General features: G+C 44.8%; 1 protein-coding gene across 5 annotated transcripts in view; it reads left to right on the forward strand.

The window, feature by feature from the left end:
• The window catches only part of USP43 (ubiquitin specific peptidase 43), a 51,584-nt gene that overhangs the window by 20,005 nt on the left and 4,484 nt on the right, over positions 1-27,095 (forward strand). For 2 of the 5 annotated variants that reach the window (XM_027517564.1, XM_027517566.1), the window contains 11 exons: positions 2,521-2,613; positions 4,518-4,653; positions 6,411-6,546; positions 9,096-9,231; positions 9,651-9,762; positions 15,501-15,604; positions 16,731-16,808; positions 17,740-17,866; positions 17,958-18,309; positions 20,734-20,892; positions 22,492-22,656. In XM_027517564.1, the coding sequence (XP_027373365.1) occupies positions 2,521-2,613; positions 4,518-4,653; positions 6,411-6,546; positions 9,096-9,231; positions 9,651-9,762; positions 15,501-15,604; positions 16,731-16,808; positions 17,740-17,866; positions 17,958-18,309; positions 20,734-20,892; positions 22,492-22,656 (1,598 nt within the window). The remainder of the gene's footprint in view (positions 1-2,520; positions 2,614-4,517; positions 4,654-6,410; positions 6,547-9,095; positions 9,232-9,650; positions 9,763-15,500; positions 15,605-16,730; positions 16,809-17,739; positions 17,867-17,957; positions 18,310-20,733; positions 20,893-22,491; positions 22,657-27,095) is intronic. The other 3 variants (XM_027517565.1, XM_027517567.1, XM_027517568.1) reach the window with 2 other exon arrangements.

Genomic DNA, 27,095 nt, shown 5'->3' on the forward strand with positions numbered 1-27,095 from the left:
CTGGACCCTCTTCAGTCTCCTTTCCTGGGGAGGATGCCCTCTGGTATCAGTCTTCTTTGTGAAACCAAAAGCCGGAAGTGCTATTCTGGGTTAGTGCAGAGGCCCCCTGCTCACTGAGATTCTCCCTATATCTCCCCTTGCTGTCCCTTTTTTAGGGAGCTGAGGTTTTGCCTGTGGCTGGAGGAGGGAAGGGAGAATAGTATTAGGGTGCTGAAGGTTGTAGGCTAGAGCAGGGGTCCCCCAACCTCCGGGATCTAATCCCTGATGATCTGAGATGGAGCTGATGTAATAAGAATAGAAATAAAGTGTACAGTGAGTGTAGTGCTCTTGAGTCATTCCCAAACCATCCCTCCCCCTTGGAAAAATTGTCTTCCACAAAATTGGTCCCTGGTGCCAAAAAGGTCCAGGACCACTGGACTGGAGGGCAAATAATTGGTTATTCTATACAATTATTATCATGGCTTGAAAACATCTGCAAGTTTAATAGTCAAGGATTGTTGCTATGTTGGAGTTTTGGCTAGAGGAGGCAGTGTGTGTGTGTGTGTGTGTGTTCCTCTCTCCATGGCATTCATAGCTTTTGTTCACAGAAATCCTAATCTGGTTCCCATTACAGGTGGCATTCCCTTTTAGGCAGAGTATGTTTTAGAAGCGTTTTTCAGATCGCAGATTTGGAGAGGTGACATCTTGCTTGTGCATTGTCTTAATTACCATTGCCAGTGTGAACATCCGTCTCACCAGCCAGCGAGCAGGTGAAGCTGGCTGGGTGGGAGGTGTCAGATGGATATTCAGTGGCAGCGAGAGGCCAGGGTGTGAAACGAGCAGTGTCGTTTCGGGGCATTTGTAACCCATGGAGAGCAGACAGCAGTTCTGAGTTCCAGCGGCAGATGAGAGGCTAGTTTTGGAACAGAAGCAACTGGACAGAGAGGATGAATAGCTTGGGGAAAATGGGCGAGTGAAGAGTGAAGGACGTTGGGGTGATTTTCTGTCCTTTCTCCTGTGAGTGCCTGGGAGACAGTAGGATAGGACTGTGATGAACTGGAGGGGATGGCAAGGACGAAAGGACCCCTCCAGGCCACATCTGAGGTGTAGCTGGAGCCTCGTAACTGCTGGAGTTTTCTGTGAAAGTGATGCTACCCTCTCCCCCTGATCTGTTGGTTATACTCATCATCCTCTTCTCATCCTTTGAGGAACAGGTGCCTCTCACGTCCTCTCTCTGGTTTTTTATGAAAACAATATGCTTTCTTTATTCTTTAAATACAAAATTAGGTCATTCTATGTTTTTGCCAAACTATGCATCTCTTGCTCCGGGCCAGAGATTCACGGCTCCATCTAAAGGTCGTGTCCCTGGATCGGTTGACTAGGGTGCATCTGCAAGAAAAACTCGGCCTTGCTTAGTTTTAGTAGATTTTTTAAAAATGAGTAAGTCAAAGAAAAACATTCCGTCTCATTGGTCTGCTTAAATGTGAAACGGGTTTGGAAAGTTCCCAATGACAAAGTACATCTTTCAGGTCTGTGTTATGGCACAGTATGTGATGGGTGAGGTTGGGAGGAGGGAGGGAGAGAAACAGGGTGGCAGAGGAGTCCCCACAAACATCAGGTCCCCCTGCTGGCTGGCGCTCTATGCCTGGTGCATCCTTTTTACTACAGCATTGCCATGGTTTTCCCAAAGGAAAATTCACCAAAGGCAGAGAGTGATTGAACATTAAATACTCCAGTCTGTTCTCTGGTCTATCTTTTCTTTTTTTAAGATTTATTTATTTGTTTGGCTGTGCTGGGTCTTAGTTGCAGCACGTGGCATATAGTTCCCTGACCAGAGATTGAACATAGGCCCACCCTCCTGCACTGGGAGCAGAGTCTTAGCCTTTGTACCACCAGGGAAATCCCCATACATATGATTAAACTTTTTCCTTTTTAAGAAATTGAGTTGAGAGCCACATAACATAAAATTAAGCATTTTAAAGTTGTAGTTCAGCAGCATGTACACCCACTATGTTGTGCAACCACCTATTTTTTTTCTAGTTCGTAACCATTTTCATCACCCCCAAAAGAAGACCTGGTACTCATGAAGCAGCCACTCCCCAGGTTTTCCTCCTCTCATCACCTGGCAACCACCAATCTGCATTCTCTTCCTGTGGCTTTACTCACTCTGGTATTTCATATACATGGAATCATAAATTATGTAGCCTTTGGTGTCTGGCTTCTTTTACTCACATGATGTTATCAAGGTTCATTTATATAGCAAGTGTGAGGACCTCAGGACTGAATAATAATCCATTGTGTGTCTATAACACATTCTGTTTACCCATTTATCCATTGATGGACACATGAGTTGTATCCACCCTTTGGCTATTGTGAATAACATTGTCTGAACCTTTGTGCACAAAGATCTGAATACCTGTCTTCAATTCTTTGTGGTATGGCCCTAGCAGAGGAATTGCAATGGTGGCTCTAACTCTTTGAGGAACTGCCCAACTGTTCAAGTGGCGATTCGACTTTAATGTGTATCCTCCACCCTCACAGATCTTCCTTGACCTGTCCCCACTGCCTGAAACAGAGCAACACCTTCGACCCTTTCCTGTGCGTGTCCCTGCCCATCCCTCTGCGCCAGACGAGGTACGTGAGCATCATGCTGGTGAACTTGATGTCCATCTTTTGGAATCTCTGGACCCTGCAGCTACAAAGTTCTCTTTTGCTTCTCAGCCAAGCCTTGCTTCTTGGGGACATCCAATGACCTAATGGGATGATTAACGTGAAAGGTTACTGAGTTCCTTCTTTGGCTGAAGATGGGATTATAAACATGCTTTTGTTTATCAGCCCCATTGCCCGGCTTCCATCTTTGGCCCATTTAGAAGCTGGCATGGGCCAGCTGGTACCACTCAAACAGACAGAGGTGAACCAGAGAAAACTTGTCATCCTCTGCTTTCCCCAGCTTTATTTCTAAATCCTTTTTCCTCTTGGGGAAGGTGTAGGAAAAGGTTTATTTAAGGGGCAAAGGAAATGGAAAGGGGTTGTTGGGAGATACGAGAAAAAAAGAAAAGAGGAGGCAGGATTAGGTAGGAGACATGATGAAGTTTGGCTCTGCAAAAAGAGGAAGCACGTAGCACAGGCATCCCAGAAGCCTAGGTCTTGGCAGGGACTGTTAAGGCCACTGCCAACCACATGGAAGCTTAGTGAATTCCTATATGGGGCCTTTCTTCCCTGGGTTCCCCCGCTTTGCAAAATCTTTTCTCTTGCCTTCTGCCTGTTGATATCCTCCATCTTTAGGATGCGGTGAAGACTGATGGCTTTATATATCCTTTCCTGGCAACTGAATCTCGCTTCCTGCTTTGAACTCCTGTTCTGCTGATTGTCAGTGCCATAAATATATTAATAACTGACTTATCCTATCATCATATGATGGCTACTGATAGATATCAGCTGTGATTCCTGGCCAGAAGCAGCATAGCACAATGGTTAGGACCACTGACTCTGGGGCCAGACTGCCTGGGTTCAAGTCTCAGCTCTGCTAATTATTCACATGGATTAGATTGTTACTGTAGTAGAGAGCAGGAGACACAGGAGTTGGAGGGGTAAGCCCTGGTGTGCTGCTGGGTGTAGTAGACAGTGGAACTAGAGAGAGTCCAGAGAAGTTGGGGAGCAAAAGGGCTGTACTCCATCACAAGGGAGAAAGAACTTCAGGAGGAAAAGGGGAGCCTTGTCAGTAGTGTTGAGTTGTCCTGGAGGGAGAGACTTGACTGCTCTACTTTTCAGACTTCAAAGTTTCTTTTTGCTTTAGATTATCTACTTAGCAAATAGAATCTTGAGACCATAGGTCGGAACAGATGGTCCCTGACTTAACGATGGTTCGACGTACAATATTTTGATTGTACAATGGTATGAAAGTGATGCGCATTCAGTAGGAACCGTACTTTGCAATTTGAATTTTGATCTTTTCCCAGCCAGGCAATGTGAGGTATGGTCCTCTCTGGGCAGGGCAGCACCACAGCTCCCAGTCCAGCTGGGTGATCATAAGGGTAAACAACCATATACTTAAAACCGCTCTGTTTTTCACCTTCAGCACAGCATTCAGTAAATTACAGGGGCAATTCAAAGCTTTATTATCACGGAGGCTCTATGTTAGATGATTTTGCCCAACTGTGGGCAAATGTAAGTGTTCTGAGAATGTTTAAGGTGGGGAGGGCTAAGCTATGGTATTTGATAGGTTAGGGGTATTAAATGCATTTTTGACTTAAGATACTTTAAGTTACAATGACGTAATCCCACTGTAAGTTGAGGAAGACCTGTGCTGTGATTCTTGATCAAATATCTTTTACTTTTAAGTCGCTGGAAAAGTACATGCTACTGAGAGCCTTGGGGAATTGGCTCTCTGCTGCCACCTGGTGACAACGTACTTAAAAGGCAATGACCCGACCAGGAAGCAAAGATTTGCCCAAGTGCTAAACCTGGTCTAGTGTCAGTGATGTTGGTGACAGCCCATGTCCGTCCTTTAAGGATGTGGCCTCCTTCCTATTTTCCAGATTCTTGAGTGTCACCTTGGTCTTCCCCTCCAAGAGCCAGCGGTTCCTGCGCATTGGCCTTGCCGTGCCAATCCTGAGCACAGTGGCAGCCCTGAGGAAGATGGTTGCAGAGGAAGGCGGCGTCTCTCCAGAGGAGGTGTGATGGGGGACCTGGGCATAGGATGAGGGATGCTAACTGCACCAGCCCTCTGGGCTATTTAGGCTAATTTTTGGCTCTCAGTGACTCCAGTGTGATTCATGAGATACTGTTTGATTAATAGTCCCTGGTGTCTGTGATGACTGGGCCTAGACCGCTCCCTGCTTTTTCACAGAATAACCCGGAGGGGAAATCACCTTTGTCTTCCAAAAAGGTGATGATGATGGCGATCATCATCCTTTCAACAATAGCTGACTCTCAGTAGTGCTGATTAAGTGCTGAGCACCACTCTGTGAACTTTATGGCTAATTTACTCCCCACCATCATCCTGTGAGGCAGATATTACAGTTATGCTCATTGTACCAGTGAGCACTGGGCAAGTGTGACACAAGGTCAGTGCCTGGGCCAGGATTTGAATGCAGGCGGTGATTTCAGAACCTGAGCCACTATTCTGTGTTTTCACTCCTGAGCATATAAATCAGGAGACTGAAGAGGAACTTGGGATGAGTACATGAGAGAGGCGATTTGGGGACAGTGGGATGGGTGTGCTCCACTTTTTTTTTTTTTAAGTGTCTTGGTAAAGAGTTTGGATTCACTGTGACTTTGGTGGACAGACCCATAATAGGGTCCCTCATGAAAGGACAGGATAGAAGGGATGGTGGTGAAAAGCAACAAGGGAAGGGCTCAAAATGGGGTTCTAATTGTGATTCAGTCCCTTTCTAGTTTTCGGACCTTAGACTAAGTAATCAGTCCCCTATTTCTTTCTTTAGTTTTTTTTTTTTTTGCCACATTGTGCAGCATGTGGGATCTTAGTTCCTGACCAGGGCTCATACCCATGCCTCCTGTATTGGGAGCACAGAGCCTTAACCACTGGACCTCCAGGGAAGTTCTGATCCTCTGTTTCTTTAACTGTAAAATGGAAATTTTATACTTCCATTGGTGTAAAATTGGTGACTTGGTGACCTCATGAGATTTTTTTTTTTCTAATTAAGGAATATTTTTAACCTTTTCATTACAGAAGGGAAGGGATATAAGAAAGTGTCCATCTTAAAGTTATAACTTGTTGACTTTTTACATGTACATCTGTGTAACCACCATGATAACAGAACCTTTCTATCACCCCAGTGGGCTCCTTCCTGCTTCTACCCAATCAGTTCTTCTGACTTTTCTCACTATTTTAATAAAGATCTCCATTGGAGGAAAAAATGTATGTCTGTGTGCTCAGTTGTTGATTCTTTCCACCCTTCAGGGGACAGAGTTGGATCTGGGGGCAGCCAGGACCCTCACAGCAGTAGTCACCCATCTGCTCCACTACAAAACCAGCCTTTTCTGCTCACCTCAGTGTTCCATAAAAATATTTTCCATGTATGGTACAATGTGAGAAAAGTTGTCAGTACTATTTAGAAGTTTTTTAAGTGGAGATCGGTTAGTGGGAAACACTCTCAATTTTTGTTTATCTGAAGTAGGCTTCATTTTAGGCGCATTCTGTCAGGATAGTTTAGCTGGGTATAAAACTTTAGCTTTTCAATTTTCTTCTCCCCACTCTTCCTTTGGCACTTTGATATTCTGTTGTTGCAGTTGAGATCCAAGTCTGTGTTAGTCTGACTGTAGCACCTAGTGTTTTATTACTAAAAATAAGTAACCACTTGGAAGGAAAATGTAAAAGAGAGGTTTCAGGCAATTGGTTCATTTTTAGACTGCTTCTTTGTTAAGTTCCCTTTGAGAAACAAAAGGGAAAATGATCCTTTTCATTCCAGGTGATCTTGGTTGAACTGTATCCCAGTGGACTCCAGCGGTCTTTCTTTGATGAAGAGGACCTGAATACTATTGCAGAAGGAGATAATGTCTATGCCTTCCAAGCTCCCCCATCACCTGGGCAGGAGATGCTCTCAGGTACAGTAGTGTTTGCAAAATTTTATTTGCATATTATGAATTATAGGTTTGAGAGAATACCTATTGGGTGCTAAGGCATAAGACATTCAGTTTTAGTACTTGGAAATATCAGGCTTATTTTCTCTGATATTTGTTTTACAGATGATTCATTATTAAAAATCAATCAACTAATACAGGAATTCTCAAAACCTTAGTATCAGAATCATCTGGAGAGCTTGTTTAAGCAGATTTCTGAATCCTACCCACAGGGCTTTTGACTCAGAAGGCCAGGGGTGGGGCCTGAGAAATTACTTGTCTGGTAAGCTCTGGTGATAATGATCCTGGAGCCACATTTTGAGAACCACTATTCAGAATGGGACTTCCCTTGTGGCTCAGATGGTAAAGCACCTGCCTACAATGTAGGAGACCTGGGTTTAATCCGTGGGTGGGGAAGATCCTCTGGAGAAGGAAATGGCACCCCACTCCAGTACTCTTGCCTGGAAAATCCCATGGGTGGAGGAGCCTGGTAGGCTACAATTCATAGGGTGGCAAAGAGTCGGACACAACTGAGCAACTCACTTTCATTCAGAATGGGTGCTGGAGTAATCTTTGTCTTCAGGAGTCTTATGGTTCAAGGTCAGTGCTTGAAGTAAAACTGTTATAGCAACCTAGATGTGCATCAACAGATGAATGGATAAAGAAGTTGTGGTACACATACACAATGGAATATTACTCAGCCATAAAAAGGAACACATTTGAGTCAGTTCTAATGAGGTGGATGAACCTAAAACCTATTATACAGAGTGAAGTAAGTCAGAAAGAGAAAGATGAATACCATATTCTAATGCATACATACAGAATCTAGAAAAATGGTACAGAAGAATTTATTTACAGGGCAACAGTGAAGAAACAGACATAGAGAATAGACTTATGGGCATGGGGAGAGGGGAGGAGAGGGTAAGATGTATGGACAGGGTAATATGAAAACGTACATTACCATATGTAAAATGGATAGCCAACGGGAATTTGCTGTATGGCTCAGGAAGCTGAAACAGGGGCTCTGTATCAACCTAGAGGGGTGGGATAGGGAAGGAGATGGGAGGGAGTTCCAGAAGGGAGGAGATATATTTATATATGGCTGATTCATGTTGAGCTGAGGTTTGACAGAAAATAACAAAATTCTGTAAAGCAATTATCCTTCAATAAAAATAAATTAATAAAAAAAACCCTTATAAACTGGAGTAGTAGATGGTCAAATAGGTTATTAAAAGACATTTTGTTAATAGTCTCACTTCCCTATGTTTACTTTTCCTAAACTTTGGATAGGCAAAGGTGGTCAGTTTCTGACAGCCTTTCATTGTAGGTCAGTATACATTTTGGTCCAATTAACCAGTCAAGAAGACTCATATTAGAGCACCTTGTGCCAGTCTTACCATGTACCACAGATAAATTCTCTGCCCAGGCTGTATCCTTAGCCAGCCTAGGTGGCAGACTGGCTGTGGGAACCAAGTATCTGCAGTCACTTTGAGTCACTGGAGAGACTCTGGGTGTGGAATCTGGAATAAAACATTGACAGGCCCTGATTATGTGATAACTCAGTGAAACAAGCCCTCGTTTCAAATTTAATCACAGGTCACCCGTCTGTGCCTTAAAAGTAAAATTTCAGAGCTGATTGGAAATTGAGGATGGTCCAATTCTTCTACTTTCTCAATGACAAAGATTTTTGCATTCCCTCTGTTCTTCTTATGTTGGCTTTCTAAGAGAGCAGAAACTCTACAGCTCTCTGATCAAAGCATACAAGCAACCAAAATCATTTTGGTATATTTTTCAGATTGGCTTTGAAAAGTGTTGATTAAAATCTCTGTATTTTATTTATTAAAATATATTTATTTATTTATTTTTTACTTTACAATATTGTATTGGTTTTGCCATACATCAACATGCATCCGCCACGGGTGTACACGTGTTTCCCATCCTGAACCTCCCTCCCAACTCCCTCCCCATACCATCCCTCTGGGTCATCCCAGTGCACCAGCCCCAAGCTTCCTGTATCCTGCATCGAACCTGGACTGGCGATTCGTTTCTTATATGATATTATACATGTTTTAATGCCATTCTCCCAAATCATCCCCCGCCTCCCTCTCCCACAGAGTCCAAAAGACTGTTCTATACATCTGTGTCTCTTTTGCTGTCTCGCATACAGGGTTGTCATTACCATCGTTCTAAATTCCATATATATGCGTTAGTATACTGTATTGGTGTTTTTCTTTCTGGCTTACTTCACTCTGTATAATAGGCTCCAGTTTCATCTATCTCATTAGAACTGAAAAATCTCTGTATTTTAAAATCGGCTGAACACAGCAGCAAGTTCACTACCGTGTAGATCCTCTTCTTGCACCAAGTGTCCAGCGGCACATGTGCCATGAACCTTAATATTGCTTTCCCTGTAGCCCTCCAGTGTCTCCCATGGGTGGTTAATAGATGCTCAAAGAGAAGAGGGGCTAGAAGCCAGTGTTCTGACCCAGCGCAGTAGCTCCTTTAAGAACACAAATGTAATTCTTGATCTTCAGCTCGTCCATCTGGTCTACTGGTCTCCCCGTGCTTGGCAGCCCGTGAGGGTCAGCGATTATCGCTGCCCGTCCACATCGAGACCTCGGTGCTAATCCTCTTCTGTAATCTGGTGGGCTCCGGGCAGCAGGCCAGCAGGTATGTTTAACTTTGTCTTTCTTTCACTTGATTTCTGGGGTGTGTCAACATGTACTTGGAATTTGGGCTGGAATAATTCTAATTTGAAAAAGATTAAATATCCATTCTTAATGTTGATCCACAAGGAGTAGGGTGTGAGGTGCTTTCTGATCAAGAGGATCAAAAGTGATAGCCCTCAGCAGATGGCTAACACCATCTGTAACAATTAAGTATCAGAGGTTTTTCTATTGGTTTTAGGAACAATGATAACTGCTCTCATCTCTATTTTTTTTTTAAGTTTTTTTTTTTTTTAATTGGCTCTGGTGCATGGTATGTGGGATCCCATTGAGTGAAGCCAATGAGTAGAGTCAACACTGTTGACTCTTGGGTATTGTTGGTTTTTGTTTTGCTGAAATAACCTCATATACTTGGATTTCCAGGTTTGGGCCTCCTTTCTTGGTAAGGGAAGACAGAGCCATCTCATGGATCCAGCTCCAGCAGTGCATTCTTAGCAAAGTCCGATACCTCATGAAGAGCGAAGTCCCCATACAGGTCAGTGTGTGTGTGTGTGTGTGCGTGTGTGTGTGTGTTGTGTGTGTGTAGGGTAGGAATTTAGGGGTAGCTCAGGAGAAACAAGAATTTAGCATCAATGACAGCATTCACATTGTCATATCAAATAACTTTTTTATGCAAGAAAAATCACCATTTTATGACCTGTGCCGTTCCTCTCTTTGTCACATTACCAAAGACCTTTCACAGATGGAGCTTTCGCTTGTTAAATCTTTCGAAACAGCACTGGGGCCTTCCCTGGTGATTCAGTGTCTGAGAGTCCATTCTCCCAATGCAGGGGGCAACAGGTTCTATCCCTGGTCAGGGAACCAGATCCTACATGCCACGACTAATTGTTCCCATGCTGGAGCTGAAGATCTAGCATGCCTCAACCAGGAGAAAAGATCCCAGAGTTGAGACCCAGTGCAGCCAAACAAATAAATATTTTTTTAAAAAACTGGAAGAAAGAGTGGAATTTACATCATTCGTTTGTGGCTTCCCATAGTTCTTCCTGGAGAGAAACTTACTGTAAAAAACTGTAATGTAGACATTTGAACCAAAAGTTTCAATGGACTTGCATCCTGTTGCTCTCCACCTAAAACTACCATAACATTGTTAATCGGCTATACTCCAATATAAAAAAAGAAATGAAAAAACAGTTTTAAGGGACTTGAAGTATTACTCCTGTGGAAAACTAAAATTGATGTTTATGTCCAAATATGAGAATGTAGATATTCAAATAATTTTGTCCAATTTTTGAAAAACACATGAAAAACTCCAAGAAGGAACACCTTTATGCCTTGCTCGTTTATTGATTCTCAGACTGGTTCAGTTCAGTTCAGTCGCTCAGTCATGTCCGACTCTTTGCGACCCCATGGACTGCAGCACACCAGGCTTCCCTGTCCATCACCAACTCCCAGAGCTTACTCAAACTCATGTCCAAAGAATCAGTGATGCCATCCAACCATCTCATCCTCTGACATCCCCTTCTCCTCCTGCCATCAATCTTTCTCAACATCAGGGTCTTTTCCAATGAGTCAGTTCTTCACATCAGGTGCCCAAAGTATTGGAGTTTCAGCTTCAGCAGCAGTCCTTCCAATGAATATTTAGGACTGATTTCCTTTAGGATTGACTGGTTGGATCTCCTTGCAGTCCAAGGGACTCTCAAGAGTCTTCTCCAGCACCACAGTTCAAAAACATCAATTCTTCAGCGCTCAGATTTCTTTATAGTCCAACTCTCACATCCATAGACTACTGAAAAGACCATAGCTTTGACTAGATGGACCTTTGTTGGCAAAGTAATGTCTCTGCTTTTTAATATGCTGTCTAGGTTGGTCATAGCTTTTCTTCCAAGGAGCAAACGTCTTTTAATTTCATGGCTACAGTCACCATCTGCAGTGATTTTGGAGCCCCAAAAATAAAGTCTGTTACTGTTTCCACTGTTTCCCTATCTATTTGCTATGAAGTAATCAGACCAATGGCACCCCACTCCAGTACTCTTGCCTGGAAAATCCCATGGACAGAGGAGCCTGGTAGGCTGCAGACCATGGGGTCGTGAAGAGTCGGACATGACGGAACGACTTCACTTTCACTTTTCCCTTTCACCCATTGGAGAAGGAAATGGCAACCCACTCCAATGTTCTTGCCTGGAGAATCCCAGGGACGGGGGAGCCTGGTGGGCCGCCGTCTATGGGGTCGCACAGAGTCAGACACGACTGAAGCGACTTAGCAGCAGTAGCAGCGGCAGCAATCGGACCAGATGCCATGATCTTCTTTTTCTGAATGTTGAGTTTTAAGCCAACTTTTTCACTCTCCTCTCACTTTCATCAAGAAGCTCTTCAGTTCTTTGCTTTCTGCCATAAGGGTGGTGTCATCTGCATATCTGAGGTTATTGATATTTCTCCTGGCAATCTTGATTCCAGCTTGTGCTTCATCCAGCCCATCATTTTGGATGATGTACTCTGCATATAAATTAAATAAGCAGGGTGACAGTATACAGTCTTGACGTACTCCTTTTCTGATTTGGAACCAGTCTGTTTTTCCATGTCCAATTCTAACTGTTGCTTCTTGACCTGCATACAGATTTCTCAGGAGGCAGGTCAGGTGGTCTGGTATTCCCATCTCTTTCAGAATTTTCCACAGTTTTTGGTGATCCACAGAGTTAAAGGCTTTGGCATAGTCTATAAAGCAGAAGTAGGTGTTTTTCTGGAACTCTCTTGTTTTTTCAATGATCCAACAGATGTTCGCAATTGGATCTCTAGTTCCTCTGCCTTTTCTAAACCCAGCTTGAACATCTGAAAGTTCACAGTTCATGTACTGTTGAAGCCTGGCTTAGAGAATTTGAGCATTACTTTGCTAGTGTGTGAGATGAGTACAATTATGTGGTAATTTGAATATTCTTTGGCATTGCCTTTCTTCAGGATTGGAATGAAAACTGACCTTTTCCAGTCCTGTGGCCACTGCTGAGTTTTCCAAATTTGCTGGCATATCGAGTGCAGCACTTTCACAGCATCATCTTTTAGGATTTGAAATAGCTCATCTGGAATTCCATCACCTCCACTAGCTTTGTTTGTAGTGGTGCTTCCTAAGGCCCACTTGACTTCACATTCCAGGATGTCTGGCTCTAGACGAGTGATCGTACCATCGTGGTTATCTGGATCATGAAGATCTTTTTTTTATATATAGTTCTTCTGTGTATTCTTCATACCTCTTCTTAATACTGCTTCTGTTAGGTGCATACCATTTCTGTCCTTTATTGTGCCCATCTTTGCATGAAATGTTCCCTTGGTATCTCTAATTTTCTTGAAGAGATCTCTAGTCTTTTCCATTCTATTGTTTCCCTCTGTTTCTTTGCATTGATCACTGAGGAAGGTTTTCTTATCTCTCCTTGCTATTCTTTGGAACTCTGCATTCAAATGGGTATATCTATCCTTTTCTCCTTTGCCTTTCACTTATCTTCTTTTCTCAGCTATTTGCAAGGCCTCCTCAGACAACCATTTTGCCTTTTTGTATTTCTTTTTCTTGGGGATGGTCTTGATCCCTGCCTCTTGTACAGTGTCACGAACCTCCATCCATAGTTCTTCAGGCATTCTGCCTATCAGATCTAATCTATTTGTCACTTCCACTGTATAATTGTAAGGAATTTGATTTAGGTCATACCTGAATGGTCTAGTGGTTTTCCCTACTTTCTTTGATTTAAGTCTGAATTTGGCAATAAGGAGATCATGATCTGAACCACAGTCAGCTCCAGGTCTTGTTTTTGCTGACTGTATAGAGCTTCTCCATCTTTGGCTGCAAAGAATATAATCAATCTGATTTCTGTATTGGCCATCTGGTGATGTCCATGTGTAGAGTCTGGTAGTTTCCAAATAAAAGCAACAAATTTTAAAACCATTTCTTATTTTTTGGCCATGCCATGGGGTATGTGGGATCTTCGTTCCCCAACCAGGGATAGAACTCCCACCCCTTGTATTGGAAACACGAACTCTTAACCACTGGACCATAAGGGAATTCCCTAAAACCATTCCTTTTAGCCCCGATAGCATCAGAAGTTGTTCTGATGGCTGCTTGGCATAGAAGACTTTAACATTTTTAGGGACAGGTCAGTAGCCCCCGAGTTTCATTTACCCCCAATTATTCTCTAAGTACAATCTTCCCATTTGGAGGATGTCCCAAACATTTCAAAGGGATTTCTTCATAATTATTCATAATTTATGTGCTTTCCTGCCCAGGGAAAACCATACATTTGACTCAGGATTTACCCCAAATATCATTTTGTTAATGACCTTTTCTACCTTTGTACCAAATCTTTATCTCCAAAGCATTTTTGCTCCATGAACTGCCCGGCAGATCTGCCCAAATTAGAAACTCGAATTTCTCCCTAAGTAGGTCAGAATACCTAGTAATAGCTTTGGCCTTCCCCAAACCCTGTGCTCCTTGCTGTTGAAAGTGGACAGAACCACTTTCATGCAAACACTGAAATCAGCTGTTCTTAGTCTCCCCGTGGTCTCCCATGTACTTTTGCCTCTGCACCTCTACAGCCATTTCAGTTTTAGAACCAAGCAGTCAGTGGGGCCTGCAAAATTATGATACAGGCAACCCCTGACTTGATTTTTTTAAAACATTGTGGAAAAACGCATGTAACATTAATTTTAACCATTCACAAGTGTGCATTAATTGTATTCCTCATGATACATAGCCATCACCACTATACCCCCTAAATTTTTCCTCATACCCACAAAAACTATACCTATTAAATAACAGCTCTCTGCTCTCCCAGCACCTAGCCTGTTGGGAACCTCCATTCTACTTTCTGTCTTTAAGGATTTGACCACTCTGGGTATCTCATATAAATAGAACCATACAATATTTGCCCTTCTGCGTCTGGTTTATTTCACTAAGCAAAATGTTTTCAGGGTCCATTCATGTTGCAGCATGCATTGAATTTACTTGTTTGTTAAGGCTGAGTAATATTCCATTGTGTGTGTCTTTGAGACTCTATGGACTGTATAGTCCATGGAATTCTCCAGCCCAGAATACTGGAGTACGTAGCCATTCCCTTACTCCAGGGGATCTTTCCAAGGCAGGGATCAAACCCAGGTCTCCCGCATTGCAGGCAGACTCTTTACCAGCTGAGCCACTAGGGAAGCCCAAGAATACTAGAGTAGGTAGCCTATCCCTTCTCCAGGGGATCTTTCCAACCCAGGAATCAAACTGAAATCTCCTGCATTGCAGGTGGATTCTTTACCGGCTGAGCTGTCAGGGAATCCCTTGTGTGTTTATAATACCACATTTGGTTTATCCATTCATATGTTGATGGATTCTTGGGTTACTTCTACCAGTTGACTATTGCAAATAACGCTGTTTAAGGTTCACTTGGCTTCCCTCGTGGCTCAGACGGTAAAGAATCTGCCTGCATTGTGGGAGACCTGGGTTCGATCCCTGGGTTGGGAAGATCCCCTGGAGAAGGGAAAGGCTACATACTCCAGTATTCTGGCCTGGAGAATTCCATGGGGTTCAATGGAGAATTCCATGGGGTTGCAAAGAATCAGGTACGACTGAGCGACTTTCACTTTCAAGGTTTACTTCAGTTCAGAAAAGTTAGAATATGAAAAAAATACATGTCTTAGAATAAAAACATATGTGACATTTCTTTTATGTGGCTTATTTCGATGTGTACAAATACTTAGCATTTGATAAGTAAAATGTACACTAGCTTGCTTTTAGATAATTGCCTCACTTTGGTAATCTGGTGACGATTATAATCATCTTGATAAATTAAATTGCCTATTAACTTTGTGACCCCCTGGGCAGTAGCCTGCACCAGGCTCCTCCGTCCATGGGATTTTCTAGACAAGAGTACTGGAGTGGGTTGCCATTTCCTTCTCCATTAATAATTGATGGACAGAATTCGTTTAATTTCCCATTTATTGTGCCAACATTTGCTTTAATTAACCATGTGTTATTTTATTTTTTAAAATGTTATTTTAAATCACTGTGTTCGCTGTTTCAGAAAATTTAATGTTACATGGTATTAGATTACTATGTTAAAAGGTATAGGGTGTATCTTCTAAAAAAATCTAAAGCCTTTATATCTCCAGGTTTAGAAAAAAATTATTAAGGACATATTCAAAAAATCCCTATAATCAGAAAGTTGCATTTTTTGAGTAACTTCTTTGCACATAACCATCTGATTCACACCAACATGCACGTTGACCTGCTTCCTGTTCTTGGCTTGGCAGAACCTGGGGTCACTGTTCTCCATCCGGGTCGTGGGACTCTCCCTGGCCTGTAGCTACTTGTCCCCACAGGACAGTCGGCCCCTCTGTCACTGGGCAGTTGACAGGTAAGGGGATGTTCCAGACATGGTAAGAGAATGAATACGTTCTTGTCTGACTAGACTCCTTCAAGGCTGTGTATCAGTAAAACTGATGACAATCTTAGTTGCCCTTGGTCTTCAGCACTAGCGACTGGGTTAGGTCCTTGTATACATTCTGTGCTTCCAGTCCTTATGTCTAAGCAGGACTGATGGCCACTTCAGAGATGGAGGGGACCCTGGGGTTCCCAAAGATGAGGACTTATTCACACTCACATGGCTAGTTAAGGATTGTATACCTTCCATGAACTCAAACACTGGGTTTTTGTTTTGTTTTGTTTTTTTTGATAGTTTCAATTTGGTTTTATTTGTTATTTTTATTTTTTGGCCATGCTATATAGCATGCAGGATCTTAGTTCCCTGACTAGGGATGTAACCCCATGCCCTCTGCATTGGAAGCTCAGAGTCTTAACCATGGACCCCCAGGGATGTCCCTCAAAACCTGTTTTTGAATCATCTTGGTGACAGCTGGAGGCTTATGTGACATCTCCACTTTTTTCTTTTAAGGGGCATTCAAAACTTTCTTTTAAGGGGCAGACCCTCCCATCGCTTGTCTATATGTGTCTTGATTTCACGTCTTCTACTTTCTTCTGCATTAAGGCCAACCAGTCTCTTCTGAAATGGGCTGAGTGCAAGCAGCTGGAAAGACCGATGGGCCAATGAGATTTTCTGGGTCTGGGGGGCTCTGGAAGGGGAAGACCTTTTAGGTCGTGGAGGTGGGCTCAAAGGTGCTCCTTTCACTTCACAGTGGAGGGAAACCCGGCAGCTCATTTTGGGCATCATCAGAATTGGGTGTGTGTATAGGATGTTCAAACAGAACAGACCTATTGTCATTGAGCAGGTGGCTGGGGCTGCAGTGGGAGCGCTGAGCCACCAGACCCTCAGAGCTCACAGCTCCCAGGACAGGGAGGACAGAGGCTTCAGGGTAGATGAAGGACCAAGCCTTCCGCAGACAGTGCCTCCTCAGGCCCCCGACCTTGGTTTCCATGCAGCCCTGGACGTTTCTGTTGGGAACATTGGTCCTGGGGGTGGGGAGGGTGGGGAGAGTGGGAAGCCCGTCTCCATGTCTTGGATGGGCCCCCTATTCTCTCATCAGGGCTCTGCATCTCAGGAGGCCAGGAGGCCCTCCGCACATCAAACTGGCCGTGGAGTGGGACGTTGACACCAAGGAGCGGTGAGTCCAGCAGAGCCCAGCTCCAGCAGAGGAGACAAAGCCTGTTTGTGCATAAGGGACCTTCCTGTGCCAGCTCCCCTGATGCCACTGTGGGGTGTATGAAGCTTCCCAGATGCCCTGTGACCTATTCCTCCAAGAAGCCCCACTGGCAATTGTCTGTCTATAAACAACAGCAGTAGGAATAGTATAATGATGTCAGTGGGTGATGGCCGTGGTGGTCACAGTCACAGTTGTAAATGGTGAGGTGACACTTATTCACTTCCCCTGGCCAGGCCCTGCCCTGAGCACTTTCCATCCGTGCAGGATATTTCATATATCCCATTCTGTAAGGTAGGGCCAACTTGAATCCACCTTGTCAGATGAGGAAACCAAGGCACAGAGAGGCTAAACGGTCGCTCAGTGTCACACAGCCCGTGCCTAGCAGAGGTGGACTTTGAACTCAGGCCGTCAGGCTCAAGTGCACACTCTGAGTCACCCAGTGTGGCTGCTTCTCTAACCCCGAGGGCATCTTCCAACATTGGGAAAAGGCACTGTTCAGCCTGCTGCTGCTGCTGCTGCTGAGTCGCTTCAGTCGTGTCTGACTCTGTGCAACCCCATAGACGGCAGCCCACCAGGCTCCGCCGTCCCTGGGATTCTCCAGGCAAGAACACTGGAGTGGGCCTGGTGAGGGTTTATTAATCTCAACTAGGTGCCAGGCCATGAATCACATGAGACAAAGATACCTAAGCCCAGGGCTTGGTCCTTCTCAGGGCTGCTGGGGGAGACTGAGAATTCCAGTAAGAGAGAGTGGGCGCTCCGGGAGCCCAAGGAAGGGGGCCTTTGACTCCACAGCAGATGCTTTGCACCCCATTAGCTGGGAGTAGAGACCCTCGGTTGGGGGTGTTGCGGGGAAGTGAGACACCCACACGGCCTCTGTCTGCTCCCCCTGCAGCCTGTTTGGGAGCCCCCAGGAGGAGCAGGTGCAAGATGCAGACAGTGTGAGGCGGCAGCAGCAGGCTCACCAGCAACACAGCTGCACCCTGGACGAGTGTTTCCAGTTCTACACCAAGGAGGAGCAGGTCCCGCCCTGGGGGTCTGCGCCCCTGCTGGACGGGGGGTGCCAGGGCCCGTCGGTGGGTGGGCTCACGGTCCTGGCGGCTTCCCTTCCAGCTGGCCCAGGACGACGCATGGCGTTGCCCCCACTGCCAGGCCCTGCAGCAGGGCGTGGTGAAGCTGAGCCTCTGGACCCTGCCTGACATCCTTATCATCCACCTCAAGCGCTTCTGCCAGGTGGGCGAGAGGAGGAACAAGCTCTCCACGCTGGTGAAGTTCCCGCTCGCCGGGCTCAACATGGCTCCCCACGTGGCCCAGAGGAGCACCAGCCCCAAGGCCATGCCGGGCGCCTGGCCTCCTTCCTGGAAGCAGCCAGCCTGCCTGCCCACCAGCTACCCGCCAGACTTCCTGTACGACCTCTACGCCGTCTGCAACCACCACGGCAGTTTGCAAGGTGGGCATTACACAGGTGAGCCTGCCTCGCGGCCCGTGGCTGCTGCTGCTATGCCCACATTCGTGGCTGTGGCCTGGGCCTCCAGATACCCTTGGAAGGGACACTCATGGGATGCCAAGCTCACTCGGGCACTGAACACCAGCTGACCCCTCACCCGCTCCATGCCCGGAACCTGCCAGAGGGTAGGGGGTGCTGGTCCAAGCATGGGGCAGGCTTAGGAGGGTGGTTGGGATAGAAAGTTAGTTACAGCCTGAGTTTTCACCATATCAGGTGAAACCCAAAGAGTGACATTTGTCCTCATCTGTGATTCAGCCCAAAGACTCCCACTTATCAGATTTGGTATTTATTTCTATGGGGTACATTCAGTTGTTACTGCCTTCTAGGAACTTGAAGTGAATGAAGGATGGGAGGACAGAAACAAAGAGCTTGGCAGCTCACTCAGTTCATAATTGCATACCTTGGTCTGTTCTACACTAATATAAATTAGGTCATTTCTGGAAAAAAATTCTTGGAAATATTTTTTTTTTTTTGAAAAGTGGGCTATTGCTAGTGTACTCATGAACCTGCAATTTGGAAAATATTGGACCGTATAAACAACCAGGACCATCACTCATCTGTTCATTGAGCAAATATTTATGAAGTCCCCATTCTATGCCAAACCCTGGGCTAGGTGCTGGAACCTAAGTGATGAACAAGATGAATAGGAGTCCTGCCCTCATGGGACTAATTTCAGACACAGAAATAAAAAGGTGCTTGTCCCTTTAACACTTTCACTACTTGGCGTCATGGAAAGGTGATTGGTTGCTGTGTCTGAGATACAGATAAGGCCTGCCTGAGCGTGTTACCTTTAGGAAAGAAGATGTGGAACTAGCTGTGTGAATAATGGTAGGAAAGCATTACGGGCAGCACTGCTAGCGTGTGCAAAGGTCCAGAGGCAGCGTTTGTGTGTTTAAGAATTGATGAAATCCCGCTGTGACTGAAGGGGGAAGTAAGTCAAGATGGGGCTGGATCCCAAGATGCTGGAGGCCATGGAAAAGAGACTGCATTTTTCCAAACCGTGGTGGGAAGCCATTAAAAGGTTCTCGGCCGAGGAATAAAGACATAATCGAGTTCACAAAGTGAGGTCTTAGCTTGAGCAGAGAATTGGGTGGAGCAAGAATATAAGCTGGAATTGCAGTTAGGAGGGTGTTTCTGGGCCTCAAGTGGGAGACGGTGTTGGCTGGGACTTGGGTAATGATAGGGTATTCAAGACACATTTGAGAAAGAGAATTGGTCAGACTGGCTTTTGCACTCAGCATGGGATGGAAGAGAGGCAGGAGCAAAGATGAACTTCCCGTGCCTGGTTTGAGCCAGTGCAAGTCAGTCAACTGTGCTTCCACAGCAGGGGACGTGGGTTCAATCCCTGGTCAGGGAACTAAGATCCCACATGCCATGAGTTTCAGCCAAAAAAAAAAAAAAAGCCAGCCGAGTGTGGCTCGTGGGCAGATCCAGTCTGGTACCTGTGTTCGCTCGGTTCATGAGTTAAAAATGGCTTTTACATTTTAAAAGGGGGTAAAAAGGCAAAACAAAAACCAAATAACAGCAGGAAGAATATATGACAGAGACCGTAGGTGGCCAAAGGTGACCTGCAGAGCCAAAAATTGGCCAAATGAGCTATTTGGCCCATTACAGAAAAAAAGCTGGCTTTTACTCCTGAGTTAGTATGTTATGGTACCATTTACTGAGACGTGGAGGGAAAGGAGAGGAATATCTCTTGTATTTGTTTGGAAGGTGGTGAGAGTCTTATCTATGATCATTTTCTTAGATGTTTGGCTACAGTTCTTAGGTAGGAAAGAAGCGTCTTATAATCCCAAGTGCATGTTTTCCTTGCATACTGAATCAGAGATGTGCATTTTGAAGCTTCTCAAAAGAACCAGGATGACCGTTAGCATTGTTACCTGAAAAAAGTGAAAGTATCAGTTGCTCAGTCATGTCTGACTCTTCAGCGACCCTATTGACTGTAGCCCACCAGGCTCCTCTGTCCGTGGGATTTCCCAGGCAAGAATACTGAAATGAGTAGCCATTCCCTTCTTCAGGGGATCTTCCCGACCCAGGATCAAACTTGGGTGTCATGCATTGTAGGAAGATTCTTTACCATCTGAGCCACCAGGGAAGCCCCCCATAAAGAACTCAGGACACGCTTTTATTAGAAATTTTGCCTGAACAATCTCTACAACATAAGGATTCAGCTTGTGTGGTAACAACTCACTTTATCAGTGAGCATCTGGATGTATACCTGGTTGATCCTTTCTGATTCCACCAAATTCCTTTCTGGCTAAAAATGAACCGATGTTTCTCATTCTATGACAAATTATCTGTTTTTCAGCCATGCCAGTGGGAAATCTCTTCCTGCTTTGGGGGGCTCCAATTAACGGGGACTTGGGGTTTGGACCTTCGCAGCCTACTGCCGGAACTCTCTGGACGGCCAGTGGTACAGTTACGATGACAGCATGGTGGAGCCGCTTCTAGAAGACGAGGTCAATACACGAGGGGCTTACATCTTGTTTTATCAGAAGAGGAACAGCATCCCTCCATGGTCAGCCAGCAGCTCCATGAGAGGTAGGTACTGCCATTCCTCCCGGGAGAGGGGGGTATTGAACAAAGGCAAGATGCTCAGTCACATCAAGGACCAGGATAGGTCTGGCAAGGGTCTGAAGGAGGAAGCTTTGTCTGCTTCCCTGGTAGCTCAGCTGGTAAATAATCTGCCTGCAATGTGAGAGACCTGTGTTCGATCCCTGGGTTGGGAAGATCCACTGGAGAAGGGAACAGCTACCCACTTTGGTATTCTGGCTTGGAGAATTCCACAGACTGTATGGGGCGTCCATGACTCAGTCATGACTGAGCGACTTTTACTTTCACTTTCCAGAGCATGTACAGCCCTACAGAACTGTGTCCCATTTGTAACGATGTGGGCGGGACACACTGAGATCCAAGAACGGGAAAAGGAATAACATTTTGTACCTGTGACAGGTGACTCTTGGGAGCGTGGCATTCTATATTTTCTCTCTTGCTCATATGAGCCTGATCTTAATTAGCTCATTATTGACCGAGGGATTTTTGCAGAAACTATTGCCTTGGCCACCGATTTTTATTTTGGTCAGCCAAAAATTGGTTCTGTTATTTCATTAACAGTTTGCGGTTATGATGTTCAGTTGTTACATCTGACACAACTGTAGTTTTCCGATTTTCATAAAATGTTGTCTTTCGTTCTCTCTACTGTAGAAGCAAAGGAGCCTTCTTTAGCACCAAGGTTTCATTTTCACTTTCCATCTTTTGTTGGCCTAATAATTACATTGTTTGAATCAGAACTATATTCTGAAGAACTGTCATCTTCTGAGACACTAGTATATATGTCACTTGGACAATCAGCATAAAATTTACTGAAAAATTCTTTTTCACTCAAAATTTTGCGATGTGTCATTTTTGAAAATTTTAGGTTTAGACTACACACAAGGTTGGAACAAAAACCTAAGGGAGGAAAATGTGAATGATAATGACATTCATAAGTTGCATAATAAACCCTTGATCAATTTTAAGCTCTAACACCTTCTCAGGGTGATGTTAATTGTATCACTCTCTACAAATGTATTGCTGTGTCGCCAGTCAGTAACGTTCAGGTAACAAAAGACACATTAATACATCTCAGGTCAATAATGTGTTAAGCTTGTGTAGTATAACACTGCATTAGTCCCATTAGAAAGGGAGAGGCAGTTATAAGGGATGTGGGTCCTCAATAGGAAATAATCGCTTAACCCAACCTGAGAGCTATGTTTATTAAAAAAGAAAGTGAAAGTGTAGTCGCTCAGTTGTGCCCGACTCTTTGCGACCCCATGGACTGTAGCCTGCCAGGCTCCTCTGTCCATGGGATTCTCTAGGCCAGAATCCTGGAGTGGGTTGCCATGCCCTTCTACAGGGGATCTTCCTAACCCAGGGATCAAACCTGGGTCTCCCACATTGCAGGCAGATTCTTTACCTTCTGAGCCACCAGGGAAGCTATGGTTCATCAATTACAGGTTCTCCTCTGGCAATTCACTTTCATTTCTGTAGCTCCGCTCTGGTTCTGTAGTTCCGGGCGCGGGGATGGGAATCTGGCAGTGAGAAGTGTTCTGGGGCCCCCGAAGGATGGTCAAGCCCACCAGCTCTGTGTTCCCTCTGCAGGTTCCACCAGCTCCTCCTTGTCTGACCACTGGCTCCTCAGGCTCGGGAGCAGTAACGGCAGTACAAGGGGCAGCCTGTTGTCCTGGAGCTCTGCCCCTGGCCCTGCGCGGCCCCGGTTGCCCGAGTCTGCCTTCTGCACCAACAGCCTGCCCAGGCAGGAGAAGGGTATGTTCCATCATGTCGGTTAAATTTGCTGATCTTATTTTCATTTTCTTTTCTTTTTTTAGAATATTTGTCTATTTATTTGGCTGTGCTGGGTCTTGGCTGGGGCAGCATTACAAACTTTTAGGTGGGGCGTGTGGGATCTAGTTCCCTGATCAGGAATGGAATCTGGGCCCTCTGCATTGGGAGCGCAGGTCTTAGCCCCTGGACCACCAGGGAAGTCCCAGTGCATTATATTCTGACTCACCCTATCTGGGCATTTCTTTTCTCTTCACATTTTTTATCTGTGCACATTTTAGGGTAGTGTCTGTTGAACAAAAACCAAAAGGCATTCTTTCCCAAGCTTGTCCATTCCTCATTAGCATGAGCCTCTCACAGGCTCATAAATTCACCCCAGGTCTGTTCAGAGGTTTAGGACTTTGGGCCATTTCTCAGTTCTCCCAAGAAAAAATGTGTTTCATATCGCTCACGGAGGCAACTTCAAGAGACAGCCAACTTTCCAACATAGTACTCAGACAGGGGTGGGGCATAGCTCTAGAAAACTCCCCAGAGAGACAGAGGGGGTGGGGTGGAAGGAGAAATAGTATTGGAGAGTCACTGACCTCCACACCCTTGCAGGCACGTTACGTATCTCATCTCCTCATCCAGCTCTCTGGGAGAAGTAAGATGATCGCCCTTTTACAAAAGAGAAAGCTGAACCTCAGACGTAACCAGTCACAAGTTCAGTTGCATAGTAGCTGGGCTGCAGGAAGACCTGCTCCTTCTGGCTGCCCGAATCCTGGCTTTGCGGCTCTTAGGTGTAAATTCCAAATTCAAGTTTCAAGTTAGGACATGGGTCAGAGCCTTGGTTCAAAAGGAGTGTTCCCTTTTGGAGTTTGAATGTAATGGTGATAGATTTGGAACCTGTTTGAGAAGCCTTGAGATGGTTGTATATCCATCCTTATTTTCCTGTGAATACTAAGCCTGGGCGAGATCAAAATCCAGCCCATAGGTTTTCAACAGTGGTTGGGCTTCCCTGGTGGGTCAGATGGTAAAGAATCTGCCTGCAATGCAGGAGATTCAGGTTCAGTCCCTGGGTCGGGAAGATCCCTTAGAAGAGAATGGCAACCCACTCCAGTTTTCTTGCTTGGAGAATTCCATAGATGGAGGAACTTGGTGGGCTACAGTCTATGGGATTGCAAAGAGTCAGACACGACTGAGGGACTAACATTTTCACTTAGTACCACCTCCTCTCCCTGTGGGTCTGTGGGAGAATTTTTTTTACTGTCAAAATGAGTAGAGAGGACAACTGGCATTTAGTCCCCAGGAGGCAAGGATGCTAAATGTCTTGCAATGCTCAGGGATGGTTCCACGCAGCACAGACTTGTCCTTCCCAAGTGCCAGCAGTTCCCCTGCAGAGAAACACTGAGAGCTTGGCAGTTTGATCCTTCCGATAGCTCTGGTGATGGGACCTCATAATAATGAAGGCAATTTAAACAAAAATGAACAGATTCAAATTTATGGGGACCACAACTTATATAATTGGGGATGAACGTTGGGAGAGGCTCTGTTAAAAAGAAAAGGACACAGAAACACTTGTGTAATTGTATATAAAAACATGACCATGTGAAAAAATTGCTGAGGTCCTTTCAGAGGAGGGGCCCTAGGACTAAACCATTTCAGTGTCGATGCTCCTGATGGTGAATTTCCTCTATGGCTTTTATTAAGCCTCAAAGGTTTTATTGTCTCTTTTTCAGTGCTTTCCAAATAGTATGTTATTTCAGTTTCGATCTCCTCTTTGATCTTAAGGTTATCAGGGTATTTCAATTGTTTAAGAGTTTTTAGTCACTCTTTATTCTTGATATCTGATTTTATGGATCGTGATCCAAGAATGTTGTTTTCAAAAACGATTCCCTTTTTGTGATCAAGTAAGTACACGATGATTATTCTGTCAGTGTTATTTGTTATTTGTCAGTGTTCTGTGTACACAATATACAAAATAATGTACATTGTTTGCGGAATGTGAGTTTGTATCTTTTTTTTTTTTTGAGCTTTATATCTTAAGTATTCAGTTAGGTGAGTCGATTGTTGTATTCAATTTCACCACGTCCTTTTTAAAAATTGAATTATAGTTGATTTACAATGTTGTGTTAGCTTCTGGTGTACAGCAAAGTGATTTCCTGAACCTGCCTGCCAGTGCAGGAGACATAAGAGACATGGATTCGATCGTGGGTTGGGAAGATCCCCTGGAGGAGGGCAACCCACTCCAGTATTCTTGCCTGGAGAATCCCATGGACAGAGGAGCCTGGCTGGCTACAGTCCATAGGGTCGCAAAAAGCTGGACACGACTGAGTGACATCATACACGCATATATAACATATATATATTATATATATTTTTCAGATTCTTTTCCCTTGCAGGTTACTGCAAAATATTGATATAGTTCCCTGTGCTATTCAGTAGGTCCTTGTTGGTTACCTATTCTCTATATAGTGAATTTTCATTTAAAAATGTTTTCTATTACTCATTCTTTTTTTCTTATTTTTAGTGATTTGATCATGTTACAATGTGTTCCCTTTTTCTCTTCCTTCACTTGGAAGTGCTGTTCTTTAACATCTTATTAATTGTTACTTCATGCTTCCCAATATTTATAATCAAATGTATTGTCCTGTTATTATACGGATATGAGAAGCCTGCTGTTTCCTGGAGTCATTATGTTTCAGCACTGCCTCCTCTCTTTCCCCCATAAGATGACCTGTGTGACGCTTCCATGCCATCCCCCCAGTGAGAGATTAGAAATGTTCTCACATGCTCCTTCCCGTCTGTTTCTGGAGCTCCCCCATGTCATTCCCCAGCTCTTAGGTTTTGCTGAGATGGTTTCCTACTCTGTTCCAGATTGTCGTCAGAATTCCTCTTGCTGTCGGTTTCCTGTCCCAAACACACCAACTTAAGCTCACATAACACATCCTAAGACCACCCGTTCCCCGGGAGGGTGGATGGTACCTGGTTGCAGGGTCCGCTGGGACGCCATGGTCTGTCGTCTTTTCATCACCCTCTGTCTTGCGGGCGTGGTGCTGACTTTTAGTGTTTGCTCAGAGTTCTTTTTAGGTATGCATGACATGCTGTCTAACTCTCAGCAGAGCCGCAAATATTTTCTTTTCCTGGGAAGTGTATGGTAGCTCGGTGGTGAAGGGCTCTTAGGTTACAGTTGTTTTTCTCTCAGGCATCTGTGGATGTTTTCCCACGGTCTATGAGGCCCCAAGGTTGCAGGTGACAAGTTCTTTTTTTTCATGTGAGAGTCACTTGTTCTTTCTGGCTGGAAGCTTTGACCTTGGAGTTTAGAAATCCTACCAGAATATGCCTGGGTCTGTGTTCGTTCATCAACCCTGTCTGGAACTCGGAATGCTCCTTCTCCAGATGCAGGCTTTTCTTTAAGGAAATGCTCTTTTTGTTTAATTATTGTCTTGCCTACTTTTCAAATTCCTGTTATTTGCCTCTTGATTCTCCTACATCCATCCTCAGAAGTCTCCTAGCTTTGCCCTGCAATTTCTATCTCTGCCATTTTGCTCTGTGGCTTCAAACGCTTCTTTCACAATTATAGAATTTGTGAAATGTACCAAATGTCATAAATTTCAAGATCACTTCAGGGCACTAATCTGAGTCTTAACAGTGACCCTCGATGCCTTCAGTTCATTTACTGAAATTTGAAACCTGAAAGTCACATATTTCAGTCTCCTGTGTTTCTACACTGGAGTCTCATTGACAGCTTTTGTCTGTTTTCTTTGATGGCTCAAAAGAGCCTGTTCTGATGTTTCTGTTTATTCATATTCTCTGACTGCCAGACCCCCTTTGTTTGCTGTTTAGGCCCTTCAGTCAGTTCCGAGTCTTTTGCAACCCCATGGACTGCAGCCTGCCAGGCTCCTCTGTCGGTGGAATTTCCCAGGCACAAATACCAGAGTAGATTACCACGTCCTTCTCCAGCCAGACCCCTTTAAGTGTGTTCTTACTTCTCTGTTTCTGCACATAGAGGCTGCCCTCCACCCTCTTCAAGTGGTGGGTGGTTCTTGGAGTGATGGACACGGCCAGTGGCCTTGGCTCCTGAGAGAGTCTTTCTTTTATTTAGTTGTTTATTTTTATTTTTGGCTGTGCTGAGTCTTCATTGCTGCCCGTGAGCTTTCCTCTAGTTGCGGCGATCGGGGGCTGCTCTTCATTGCAGTGCTGGGGCTTCTCATTGCTGTGGCTTCTCTTATTGGGGAGCACTTGCCCGCCCCCCCCCCCAACGCCCCCCACCTTCCCCGAAAGCGAGGTCTTTGGTGAACAGGAAGCACTGGCTCCCAGTGGGTGCTTTCGCGTTTATTTCTCCGCTCCGCCAAAGCTCTGGCTCCTTCTCAGATCCAACAAACAGAATGAAATAAAATCCTGATCGGCAAGGTGCTTTCTCACTGTGTCTTGAGAAAGAGGAG

The sequence above is a fragment of the Bos indicus x Bos taurus genome, chromosome 19 (assembly GCF_003369695.1).
Source record: "Bos indicus x Bos taurus breed Angus x Brahman F1 hybrid chromosome 19, Bos_hybrid_MaternalHap_v2.0, whole genome shotgun sequence".
Lineage (NCBI taxonomy): Eukaryota > Metazoa > Chordata > Mammalia > Artiodactyla > Bovidae > Bos > Bos indicus x Bos taurus.